Raw genomic sequence first — 13,459 nt, forward strand, 5'->3', positions numbered from 1 at the left:
ACTTTTAGAATACCAGTACCTGCAAATAATGATCTACTCTACAATAACTTTAAGGAGATCTATCCGATGCAGAATATTTGACCGCTAAATGATAAAAATAAATTCAGAAGTTTGTGAAAGATCTAGAGGACCTGCTCGTCCTTGACTGCACTACAGATCAGAATGCTGAGACAGAATCTGCTAAGATCAAAATTTTCATTCCCTAATCTTCTACAATTTGTTTAAATTTGTTCTACAGTATGACATTCAAATCCATCCAGGACATTTTTAAAGGGACCATTCTGCTTCCTCATCAGGCTGGGGGAAAAAAGCCGACCGCAAACTCTTTTTTTTTAACCACATTTGGAGAAAAGTTTAAAATAAATCATATAGTGGTTGAACTCAACTTTCCCAAAACCAGCAAAATGTTAAATGTGGTGGACTTTGACGGATACACGTCACAATTTTAACAATGGCTTGCGTTGTTCTAGAGAAAAAACAATTTTTTTTGGAAAGGAAAACCAGCTGACCTTACATTTCCTTGAGTCATGGTTTTACACATGAACAAAGGCTTTCGAGGTAAAAAATAAAGCATGCCGCCTCATATTCACAAGAAATATTTATGAGCTCAATATGTTCCGGGAAAAAAGTTCACAAAAGTCACCTCATTTAGTAGTGACAATGACATTAGTGACAAAAAGTGTCGTCAAAATAACTTTTGAAAAGTTTCTTACTTTCATTTAAATTGAAGAAGGTATCACACTATTGTTGTTTAACCCTAACCTTCCCAAATCCTCCAAAATCCACTTTGCAAAATGGAGGATTTTGCAGAATTGAGGCTATATGGCAAAAATGTGCGGTTGATTTTGGAGGATGCACTGTGTCAAGGTCTTAGGCCGGACCTTGTGTTGTTTATGCTCAGCCGTGCATAAATTTAGGCCTGGATTATACTTGAAACCCTCCGCACTGCTCCAGGATATCACTGGCTCTGCCTCAACATATTGACAGTGATTGCTGGAGGATTTTGCAGGATTGAGGCAGCGGTCACCCCTCCAAGGACCACATTCAAGAAATTGGCCTAACGGATGATTTTGGAGGATTGAGGCTGTATGCAATTTTTACATGGAGGCAGTTAGCGGATTTTGCAGGATTGAGGTTGCATCCCAGCAAAATTGCCTAGGGAGTTTGGGTTAACATTGACTTTAAACAGTAAAAAGTTTCAAATACTTTGCATTGCGGCAAAACAGTTAAAATGACAATCACAAATTCATAGTTTTGAATCAACTTTTTCAGTACTTACTTTATGAGCATATGGCCGTCTTCGGATCCATCCGAATCATTGTGGGTCCTTTCCGGGGGCATTGAGCGTGTGGAATTAATGCGAGACAGGCCACCAGCTAAACAGGAAACCAGTGAAACATATGAATATTTAGTATGAACCCTAAATATGGAAATAGTTACTGTTTGTTCTTAAATGATTTTGACACTTGTTTTCCTTTTTTTTTATTATTGAATGTTTTGATTTTTTTTCTGTACCACATTGTTAAGTTTTGGGAATCTCAATACACAGTGTTATTAACCACTTAGCCCCGAGTATAATTTTGCCGAAATTTTCAAAATTAAAAATTTCCCAGCCAACTTCTGATATACAGGCAAACGCCACAAATACTGATTCATAAAAGTCATTTCAACAGTACTTGTGCAATATTTCTTGCCGAAACCTTGTATGTTTCAATACAACGGGGTATACATGTATGTGGAACGTAAATTGTACAACAAAAGGCTGTGCACAACGGTCAGCCTCCACAGACAACACAGACTTTGTGTGTACGTGTTCATCTTTTCAAACCGTGGACGAAAAATACCGGAGAACAAAAGTGAACAATATCGTCCACGATTCCCAGCATACGTCCACAATTGGGGTCCTGTACAAAACCTATGGGAGTCTCCCTAAAAAGTTACAAACAAAAGAGGAACAATAGGACGTCCACGATCCACAGTGAACACACGTTTGGGTGTGTGTACAAAAGGAACAAGGGATTAGCTTGTTTAGACGGCACTCTTGACATCTTTATGCGTCAGCCGTGCCTGGGTACAAAAACAGCCAGTGCGTATTATCAAGGCCTCCGGCGCGAACTGGTTAAAGGTCCTACATGCACAAGTATGTAAGTATTCAGCAGTTGATTTGACAAAAATCACGCAATGGCATCAATCCACTAATGCCACATTTTATTGCGCAAGTTGAAATGCCCAACATTTCAGTTATGACACATTTCACAAAAGTTGCACATTGCATAAGTCCACAACTTACGCAACAAACTATGGCGTAACTTACGCAATCATTTTAGGTGGCGTATATAGGTTGTGGCCTAGCGACTGAAAATGGACTATTTCACTGAATAATCATGATTCTTGTGGAGCCTGTCATTTTTCTAACTTATCAAGGTTGATACAAGAAATTCATAGCTTGTTTTTAAAGTAATAGACCTAAGACATTATGACGTCACACTTTGTTTACTTGTGGGGACGCCAATCAATCGCCCCCCCCCCCCCCCGGGTCCCATAGGAAAGCGCCCATGTAAACAAAGCGTGACGTCACCATGTCTTGAATTACTATTTTACCCGTGACAAAACTTTTAGAGCCACCGCACGATTCTGGAAGAAAGTCAGACAACTTTCTTTCCAAAACAACTGTTTTGTGATCTAACAAAACTCAGACACAAACAGACTTCGTAAAAGTTATCCGTTACCATCCTCTACCAAGATGTTTGAATTAGTTTAAAAACATTGCACAGCTACGCCAAGTTTATCGCGTAATTGTTTTGCGTAAGTTCTAAGCATGGCATAAGCTTCGCACTGACAATGTATACACGAACCTTCTGAAGCAATTGATTGCCTGTCCATGGAGTCAATGGAGGTGTACGAGATAACAGAGTCTCGGTAGTTGATCGACTCGTCGGATGTTCCCGACGTCCCCGAGGAGCTGGAGATGAAGGAGGAGCGGGCATTGTCATGGAGATCGGCATCCATGTCGTTGCTAGGAGGCTGCTGTCCTTCTTCAAATGAGATGTGCACAGTGTCAGTTTTATCCATTGGATGTCTGTGAAAAAAATATATATATATAGATTTGGGGTTATTTATGGAGAAACATGAACAAGTTAACAAAAAGAAATCTCCAAAAAAGCACTATGTCTTAAAATGCAAAAAGGTTCGGAGATGAACAAGATTAATTTTCACCCTGAAAAATTTAATTTAAATTTGAATGAATTACTATTTTACTGGGGAGTGTGGCCTAGTGGTTAGGGTTCGTGACTCTTGATCAGAGGGTCATGGGTTCGAATCCAGCTGCTGGCCATATGTTGTGCCCTTGGGCAAGCCACTTTACCCCACTTGCCTCTCTCCACCCAGGAGTATTAATGGTTACCGGCATTAGCTGGGGAGTAACCTGTGATGGACTAGCATCCCATCCAGGGGGAGTAAAAATATTCTCTGTCCTTGAAACCGGAGATAAACACCAGCCTGATGGGCCACATTGGCTCATTCAGTAATAGACTACTTTAATACTACCATATTTCTGGCAACACAAAGATCTTCACTTTTGAATGAAACATTGATTGTTTGTGGCCAGACAATTCATGCAGGCTAGACTGATTCCCACCGACCGAGCATCTCTCTTTATAAATTATAGCGAATAACTTCACATGCTGTTTCCTCAAAAATGTTTCCCTTAGAAAGCTGATACATGTAGCTATTCGTAGTGTCAAATCATTGTTTCTTCATGATCTGAGTTGACAATTTTGTGGTTTTTCCTGCTGCAATTTCCCTCTTTCACTTTTTAACGAACATTCGGTACAATTCCATGGCAATGCTAAATGGTTACAACACGCATCAGAAAAGGTACCGGTAAAGGGAATGTACAACATTTGCAAACATCGAAAAACAAAACTATCAAATTTTTAGGAACTACCTTACTAGGATGTTGGTAAATGACAGTCTAAAGCATCCTGTAAAATTGTGGCACCTGGTGTAAAGTCATTTTCAAGACAAGTGGTATTTTTGTATGAAAAACCTAACTATTTTTCAACGACTGCTCCAAATTCACCATTTTTTTTCAGTCCAAATTTTCTTTGCTATTGGCAACATGTTCATGAACAGGTGCAGGCCAGCGAGACTGGTTCCCTTACCGTACAATTTTCCGGAACAGGATCCATTTCGTCTTTAGTGGAGTCAGGGAACCAGACTACTTGAACATTTTTGTTTTTCTTGGTTTTTCAAGCATTTTCGAACACAAAACTTCAAACATGTCAGTGTATTTGATCTATTATACTAACCCCTCAAATAGTTCATTCCTGAAAATTCATTTCATTACAGCAAAAGCCAATGATGTACATTGTAATTCCCTTTAATACTACACTCAACCAAAAGAGAAAGTCCCCCCTTAATACTTTTTTGTCTAACTCAAAAACTGCTGGGCACATCTTGCTCAAACTCCGACTGATCAGTACAGAAATTCCTTAGCAATCCAGCATGGATACTCTATGTTTGGCCCAAAACAGTGATAATGTGCACAAAATTATGCAATTTATGAAAAAAGGTTGCACTTTTGTACATACATGTATACGAGCAAGATGAGTGTGAACCCCAACATGCACGTATACGAAAGTGCAACTGTTTTCAGTATCATTTGTCATAAATTGCATAATTTTGTACACATTATCACTGTTTTGTGCCAAATAAAGAGTATGGCTGGATTGCTGAGGAATTTCTGTGCTGATGAGTCATTATTTGAGTGAGAGGTGCTCAGTAGTTTTTGAGTTAGACAACAAAGTATTGGGAAGGGGGGGGACTTTCTTTTTTGGTTGAGTGTAGTTACTACTGGTATTTAATAAGAAAATTCAGAGCTGGGAGTAAGGTCCAGTGGTTAGGGTTCCTGACTCGAGATCACAGGGTCAGGGGTTCATATCCATCTCCTGGCGACATATTGTGTCCTTGGGCAAGCCACATTACCCCCACTTGCCTCTCTCCACCCAGGAGTATAAATGGGTACCGGCATTAGCTGGGGAGTAACCTGCGATGGACTGGCATCCCATCCAGGGGGAAGTACAAATATTCTCGGTCATTTCACACTACTGAAAGTGAAACCAGAGATAAAGTCTGGCCTGATTGGCCTTAAATTGGCTCACTACAGACTTTACTACCGGTACTACTAATACTTTTCACCCCAAAACCTTTCTTATGCCTCCGCACACATGCATGGCAAGTCCTGCAGTTTATTAATCAATTAACCCTAACTCCCTAGGCATTTTTGCTACGATGTAACCTCAATTCTGCAAAATCCTCCAACTGCCTCCATGTAAAAATAGCATCCTCAATCCTGCAAAAACCTCCGGCAATCACTGTCAATATGTTGAGGCAGAGCCAGTGACAACCTGGAGCAGTGTGGAGGATTTCAAGTACAATATACTGGTACATGGGCATGTACCGTAAGCCTAAACTTGTGCATGGCTGATAAACAACACAAGGTCCGGCCCAAGACCTTGACACAGTGCATCTTACGAAATCAGCAACACAGTTTTGCCATACATAGCCTCAATCCTGCAAAATCCTCCATTTTGCAAAGTGGATTTTGGAAGGTTAGGGTTAAACCACTGTATTTGTACACATGGGTAAGCAATCCCGGGACATACCGTTATTTCGTTTTACCGTTTTGGATTTCCTCAAAAACAAAAACAGTAAACGAACCGATGACCGTTTTGTCGTTTTACAGTTTTGTAAAACGGCAAACGGTATTAAGATAAATACGGTTATTCCGTTTTATCAGTTTAGTAAATTTCATTACAGCATAACGATCAATGATTTTTGTTTTACAGTTTTACACAAATAAGTTTGATAAACAGCAAAACGGTCAGTATTGAATACAGACTGTTTTTTTTTTATTTCAGTGTCATAGTTAACAGTCCGTGGTGCATTTTGTGGCGGTGGGCAAGGGGGAGGAGGTTGGAGGGGACCATGCCGTGCACGAAGAAGTGTTACCTCGGCATAATTAATGCGCGGTGTGATTCCTCGCGTGACCTTGACCCCCATCTACTGCGATTCAGTTGGTGGGGCTTGAAGAGTTGCAAACAAAAATGGCGCTGGAAAATTTCATGGAGGAAATTTCAGAATAGTTACAGGGTGGTAAGACGTACGAAGAAGTTGCAGATATGTTGAAGGAAATTGGAGTGGCCAGCGCGGCTCTTTAATAGCCAATATTCTCAAATTCTGTCGTGAGAACTAGAACGACATAAATGTAAGGAGGGCAATTTGACAGGCAGTGACTTGATCCCAAGGACACATTAATATTCCAAGGTGCCGCATTGCTATAATTGCCAACTTAAACCTGAATAAAAAAATGGTCGACAAGACTATTGACCGTTTTGACATTGTCATGTTTTTGTAAAACAACACTCTAAAAATAAAGCAACTAACCGTTTATTACTTTTTACAATTTACAAAAACAATAAAAAGGTAATTTTTTTTTGTGTGACTTAATACCGTTTGACCGTTTTACAAAACTGTAAAACGACAAAACAGTCAATGGCTCGTTTACTGTTGTTGCTTCTGAGGAAATCCAAAACGGTAAAACGAAATAACGGTATGTCCCGGGATTGTAAGCGTTACATTCACTGTGTGGACTTCCAAACAAAAGAGGTCAAAAATCACATGAACCAGGTAGAGGCGACGTTGTGTGGACTTGGGCAAGTCCACACAGTGTTTCCCCATTTCTGGAAAACAGGTTTAGAGGCATTTTTGGGTTAGGTTTATCCGTGGCAAAATGAAGAGAAACACTAAAGGGAATCGTAGAAAAAAAATTGGGTTGAAAGTGTTTTCACAGTGAGAGTAAAAATGAGCTTTTTCTTAACTACACGAAAGCAAGGGAGTGTCCACACTTGGTATGTAACAGTTGTAATTTTGTAACTTGTTTCACGAATGCTGCCTCATTTCCATTCTAATGCTGTGCAAAGAGATGAACAAAAAGTTCATCAAAAACTAGGACATTACATTCCAATACCAGCGTCCTTGAGTAAAACACTGTTTACCACAAATATCTCTCTACCCTGGAGGGCAAACTTGTTTTTCAATAGTTGTTTATTCCAGATTAGAACCATTTTAGGACCGTCGTTTTTGCTCATGAAGATGAAAAGCCATTAAAGAATGATTTATGGCCATTCCCATGTGGATAATAACCCCCCAAATTAGGAGTAGGCCTCCTATGAGTCTTTGGTACATAAAATCCTTATTACTTTTCCCCTGGAAATACAAGCCAAACCTCCAAAACTTTTCACATCAACAGACGTAGGCCTACAGTGTTATGTAAGTGTATTTGTGATAATAACTGTAGATTTAATATGCTTCAGTGACCTTTTTTAACAGAACTTTCTGAAAAGTTGTGCAATTTATGAAAACTCCACATTTCAATGAAAAGCAAGGTGTGTTACTATTTTTAAACTGTTTATTTCCTCCGTAAATGTTGGTCTGCATTCAACACTGTTCAAATATTGTTTTTTCTGTGAAGGTGTGATCTGAAAGTGTTAAGGCTTAGAGTCGGCAAAGGTTGTCAGAATTTACAGGGCAAACAGAAAGGGCAAAAAGCTTTTGTTACATGTACAAAAAGTGGAACCAGAAGTACCAAATGTTCTTTTCAAACCAAGGTTTGACGGTTTCAAATGTCGATTTGATTGCTGTCAGACCGATTATGTGTCTAATGCTTTCTGTGACCGCAACTCAGTTGTTTACATTACCGATCATTACTGATACAATTATGTCAAAAGTGTCAAAGTGAGATTGGTGAAGCGGTACTTTCCTCGCCTTCCACCGCTGTGACCTGGGTTCGAATCCCGCCTAGGCCAACATGTGGATTGGGTTTTCAGTCCCTGCCTGATTCCGTGGGTTTCCCCCAATATATTCTTCTGGGGTTTTCCTCCCATCTCTTAAACTGTAATTTCTTTTCATTGTCTTCTCTCTACAGGTTTTTTTTCAGGCTTGCAAGGCTTACAGTGCCTTGGGCACTTTTGAGGAATCCTTGTTTTCATTACCAGAAATTAATAATAAAAATTTAAGTTTGAAAAAAATTATATTAAAAAGTCATAGCTTAGGCCCTACCGGGTATATCGAACTCATGAGCCATTTTTGTGATCATGTTATAGGTTTGGGCGGCATGGCGTCATCCGATGAAAACATGGACCAGTTTTCATTGGTTGCTATGAGTTACCATTCAGCACTCCAGACTCAAGAACCATTGGGTTTCAAGAACATAAGTCTGGGAGCTAGATAAACCAATGTAAAAACAATTCCTGCATGTCTGCATCCACAAAATGTTTACCACGAATGCGTGTTCTTTTAAGTTATACCGTACATACATACATGTACATCATAATGACTTTAATTTCCATAACTTATTCACCCTAACAGAATTCAACCCATCAAACCCCAACGGCATGTTTTGTTGGAATCTGTCAGGATGGGTACAGTACCCCTAAACTGACAGTCTTTTACATTTGGGTTGGCACACCTCCAGAATCAAAGTCAGAAATATATGCGTGCAGTTAAGTTTCGCATATGGTGTTGGAATTTGCCAGGATGGGTATGGTTCCTAGTAAATCAGGCTAAGGACTAAGGGGTTTGGATAATTAAATATGGGAATAACTATACATGCTTGGTCGGTTTTTAATGGTACGACTAAAGGGGCACTAGGTCCTGAAATCCTCTAAAATTTCATGTTTTGGATTGTCTACTTAGCCTATTTCAAACATCTGGTTGAAAGTCTTACCGTTCCCGAGAAAAGACAAAAAAAAACCCCGCTTGTTTACATCGGACATGACGGAGTACGAATACGTTTTTCGTGTCGTTCTCAGTGTACGATAAACACGTTCTGTGTCTTGCGAACAGCGCGCGGTGACCCATCACCAATGCAAAAAAAATGGTTTCTTCAACGTCCGCAAAAGGCGAACACTCAATTCAATGAATGAAAACACAACTAGCAACCAAACAGCTTGAATTTATGGGGTTGCAAAAGTGGACCCCGAAATTCGTTCTCGCACGCATAATACAGGAATAACACAAAAACGCCCAGTTTTGAAAGGACAGTTGTGTGGATGTTTATATCCTGCTTTTAAATGTTATTTCCGATTAACATCATCTCGTTCAAAGCGCGTTTTGTAGCCCAATTGGGCTGTTCCAGGACCTACATGTAGTGTCCCTTTAAGACCCGCTCGGGACACTGGAGACACAGTTAATGGCCGGAGCTGAAGGGGGCGGACATTATCGGCGACCGCAGTAGCAGAAATCCAGTGGTCTTGCAAATGAAGAGCCAGTAATATGGGCTTGTGGTCTGGTAGATTTTTAATTGCAATTCAAGCCCTTCGGTTTGTGTATGTGTATTAATTAGACAAAAACCTTGGCACGTAATGGCGGAAGGAATGCCAACATCCTGTTTCTGACACATGATACATCACTATCGCCTAATCTGCAATTTATTTCAGCTACAGTTTTTAAATGCACTGAGTGCTCACAGAACAATTAAACATACAAATTTGAAATACAGCTAGTTGCAACGATTGAGAGAAGTTCACAATTTATACCCTGCTACCATTTAAACAGTCACGGACAGTCAAAATAAAGTGCACAATAAAGGGAATGTTCACTTAGTTATTTGTTGTGCATTTTACATAATCTTTCCAAACAAAGTCCCAGCATTGAGGAAGGAAAATTATGTCTGGAATCTTTCTTCCTGATTCCTGAACTGGCACATGATCATCATCTGATCATGTAGTACTTCCAACAACTGACTACTGAATTGTTAAGATCAGTTGAAGAAAATCCTTAAAATCTTTTCAAAAATCTCTTAATAAAATAGTGACCCCTGAGAAGGGGTGTTGGTCAGTTGGTGCAGTATTCATCAAGACAAGACAAGAAGTGACAAATATGGTGCTAATGTGAATTATGTGGAGCAAAGGCAAGAGAAGTGGGTTGGATCATGACAGAACGGATAGGGAACCGCAACATCCCCTTCGTTTACAGCTGATGCAAGCTACACGAGACAGCCACTTTGAGCGGACACGACCCGGACACCCTGCTGGGGGAAACGCTTCCCAGGCACGGCGCACCACCCCAGCTGCCTTGACCCTCAACCGCAGGGGGCAAGGGGTACCAGACTGTTGTAATTCCTGTCCCAAAACTTCGAAAGTTTTTTCACACTTCCCGACACATCAGCCCCAAATATATTACCCCTAGCTCAACAATGACTTACGTTGATTCTGACACCGTGATTTGTGGTACTTGATCCATTGTCTCCGCGTTACAAATCCACCACAAAAAGTACAAAATTATAACAGGACATACAGGACCGAAGTTTCACTTTGACATTTATTGCGAATTGCGCGCGTGGACCCGCCGTACGTACGTACGTGTACTACGTGTATGGTGCACCGTACCCCATGCATGGAACCAATTTATTTACGACCCCCCATTTGTGCCATAATCCTTTACGGTTCAATGATTATGACTCAACGCTGTGGGAAAAGTTCGAGAATTTACTCGTCGTAATATAGGCGTACCCCCCACATAATGGTACCATGATGGTACATTGTCGATTATCATTTAAGAAACGGTGTTTTTTTTTTGGGGGGGGGGCTATCGTTGTTGAGATGCCAAGATGAATTTGTGTTTTACAATAATCTTGGCAATTTCCGACCAGTCAACCGAAAAAGGGGAGGGGCCGGCCGCCGGGGCGTGACGAACTTGAGATGAGCAGTAATTTTTCCGATTTCTTTTGCGTCGAGACTGATGAAGTAATCAACAAGTGGTTCCAGTGAATATAGAAAGTCATATGGAAAAACGATCAGACGGAAATCCAAAACAGGAAAATTTATATCATGAAAGAAAACATACTGCGTTGAAGAATCATGTGATACAGGGCAGGCCTTAATGAACACATTCCATTTTTTATGTTTCTATTTAAAGACTGAGTTCAACAGATCCGTGGTTTTTAAGTATGAAGAAATTTATCGAGGCAAAGTGAAATTGTTTCTTTTTTTATCTTATTGATATGCGTGTTGTTTTCCCCATGTTTATTGCTCAGTCACTGTTTTTCGGTTTTCCAACACAACAATAAACTAGCACTCGAGGGCAACTGGAATGCAATGATGCAAAAACCATATGGTGCAGTGCCGGTGCGTGCCCGGGATCAGCGGAGCGGCCGAGCCGGGCTCATTTCAGCAACAACCGGATGATCATCATAGTGACGTTATAGCTAATGAAAAGGGACATTCCCTAAAGTTACCCGGCCACTGATCCGTCGATAAATTGGGCCAGGATTATGGTAATGGACCATCGAATAGGGAAAGGAGTTTTAGAATTTAAGCTTACCTTATTGTTATTCAAATGATCATAGCTGCCGTCTGCAAACTTTGCCTGAAGGAAAGTTGTCGCGACAATGCTGAGCTGGTGGTTCGGTTATCAGGCAATTCACTCAGTAGCTGCTGCTGGGAAAACAGTTTATGATGATAGATACAGTGTCTAAACGCACCTCAATTCATAGATTTTGAGGTCACTTTCTGCAATGAAATTGTTGTGTAATCGTGACGGTAGTACTTTCTGGAATGATGCAGGATGCAAGTAGGCGGCCCAACGATTAGCAGCTCATAGCGGGAAATTTGTCAAACTTGTACATGTACTTCCTGGTTGACTGGTTCATGGGAAAGTTACCAAGGTCATGTACATGTAGCACTGTGAGATGGTGCTGCACACAGAGCCTGCCTAGCTATTCTTTCACACAACGACTAAACAAATGCTAAAAAGCAAAGTAAATTCACGCAATATTAAGTCAGTCTTCATTCATCATCGGGTCAAGGAAAATATTCGGGGTGACTGATGTGCGCAGACTTCGGTATCGTTCGCCGTTTTGTGCGTCTACTGCGCAGCCATTCAATGGTCCTCCAATTGCGTAGCAGATATGCAGTGATATTTAATTAAGTGCGTCAGCTTTGACCAATCAACATTTCTTTGCTACCGTAATACGCAAGATATGCAAATGACTTTCCATACTGTAGAAAACTCTTTAAATTTTTGTTTTTATTTGTAAAACAAAATGAACCGCAAACAATTTGGTTAGGATTACTTTTGTAGGCAATTCATGATGGTGAAATTGGGGATTTTTTAAAGCTATTATTTTTATCAGAATTATTGTGAAATGACAAAATTGGCCAAACTTCACCACTATTTAAAGGTAATATACAACATTTGCGTAACATCAAAAAGCAAAACTACCAAATTATTATGAAATACCTTACTTGACTGTAACGAATAATAGTAGTCTCAAGCATCTTTTGAAATCATGACAGTTGACACCGGGTGTGTTCCATTTCAAGAAAAGTGGAATTTTGTATCCATCGATGGTCTGCAGACCATCGTTACTTTTTGGTTCCAATACTGCCCCCAGTTTTTTTACCAACATTTTGTTTTCAATCGGTACGCGTGAACTGAAAGTGTGCAAGCCAGCTAGTCTGATTCCCTGACCTGACAATTCCCAGACGTCTATACTTGTTCCGTTTCAGGGAGCCAGTCTACAAGAACAGCATTTTTTGTCTTGTTTTTTTTTTAGCATCCATCACAAAACTTTAAACATGTCAGTGTAACAATATTTGCTATAAAATATACTAGCCCCCAAATCCATCCATTTCTGAAAATTACGGCAGAAGCAAAATGTTGTATATTACATTCGAGGTCAAAGGTAAAGGAGTCTAGACTTAAATATTATCAAAGTCATGGTGTGTTTTTTTTTGTTTAGACTGTCAGCATTCAATTACGTCATATAGCTAAGGACTACTCCAGACAAAAATATTGACTCCATACAAACATTTTATTTTCTCCATTCCATGTAGTTGTTTGTTGATACTATGGCGAGGGCCTTTGTTTATTTTATTTTAAAATAAAACTCCCGGCTGGCTGACTTCCACTCTTGCAGAACTCACTCCGAGGTAAACAAAAAATAAATTATGCCTGGCAACCAGGTGACAGCTGTAACGTCATTTCCCTTAGCAACAGCAGTATCCGGACTAACACACCCGCAAGTGAACCCGACTTCCGGCCGGACTTAAAGTGGCTAAAAACAAAGTGGCTCAAAAAATGTGGCTCTTTACAATGAACGCTGAGCCAACAGTTTATGTCCATGCAGATGATGTTCACTTCCGCAACAAAAATTGATTGCTCTTTAACCCGCTCCGGAAAAGAAAACGGTGACCTCTTATCATGACTAGCTCTACCACGTTCGCTATGGAAATAGTCGAATCTAGCCGCCGAAAGGGGGCGCAATTTATCAGCACTTGCTGGCGCGCGGCAACTTTGGCGGCAATTGTGCCATAAACACACACCCTTTGCACGGTGCGCCCTCACTGAGTGCAGTTTGGCTGCGTTCGTTAAGCTCACCCGGGTCGACGCGGGT

The 13,459-nt window shown here is 40.4% G+C and overlaps 1 protein-coding gene across 3 annotated transcripts in view; it reads right to left on the reverse strand.

Annotated features, from left to right (window-relative positions):
• The window catches only part of LOC119731585 (pleckstrin homology domain-containing family G member 5-like), a 63,465-nt gene extending 51,627 nt beyond the window's left edge, over nucleotides 1–11,838 (reverse strand). For 2 of the 3 annotated variants that reach the window (XM_038204777.1, XM_038204775.1), the window contains exons 1-3: nucleotides 10,268–10,433; nucleotides 2,856–3,079; nucleotides 1,280–1,376 (exon numbers count right to left, since the gene is read on the reverse strand). In XM_038204777.1, the coding sequence (XP_038060705.1) occupies nucleotides 1,280–1,376; nucleotides 2,856–3,079; nucleotides 10,268–10,305 (359 nt within the window). In that variant the 5' untranslated portion in view covers nucleotides 10,306–10,433. Of the gene's footprint in view, nucleotides 1–1,279; nucleotides 1,377–2,855; nucleotides 3,080–10,267; nucleotides 10,434–11,385 lie in introns of those variants that run through there. The other variant, XM_038204776.1, reaches the window with a different exon arrangement.
• Nucleotides 11,839–13,459: the final 1,621 nt, after the last annotated feature.

This window comes from Patiria miniata, unplaced genomic scaffold (assembly GCF_015706575.1).
Source record: "Patiria miniata isolate m_02_andy unplaced genomic scaffold, ASM1570657v1 HiC_scaffold_24, whole genome shotgun sequence".
Taxonomy (NCBI): Eukaryota; Metazoa; Echinodermata; class Asteroidea; order Valvatida; family Asterinidae; genus Patiria; species Patiria miniata.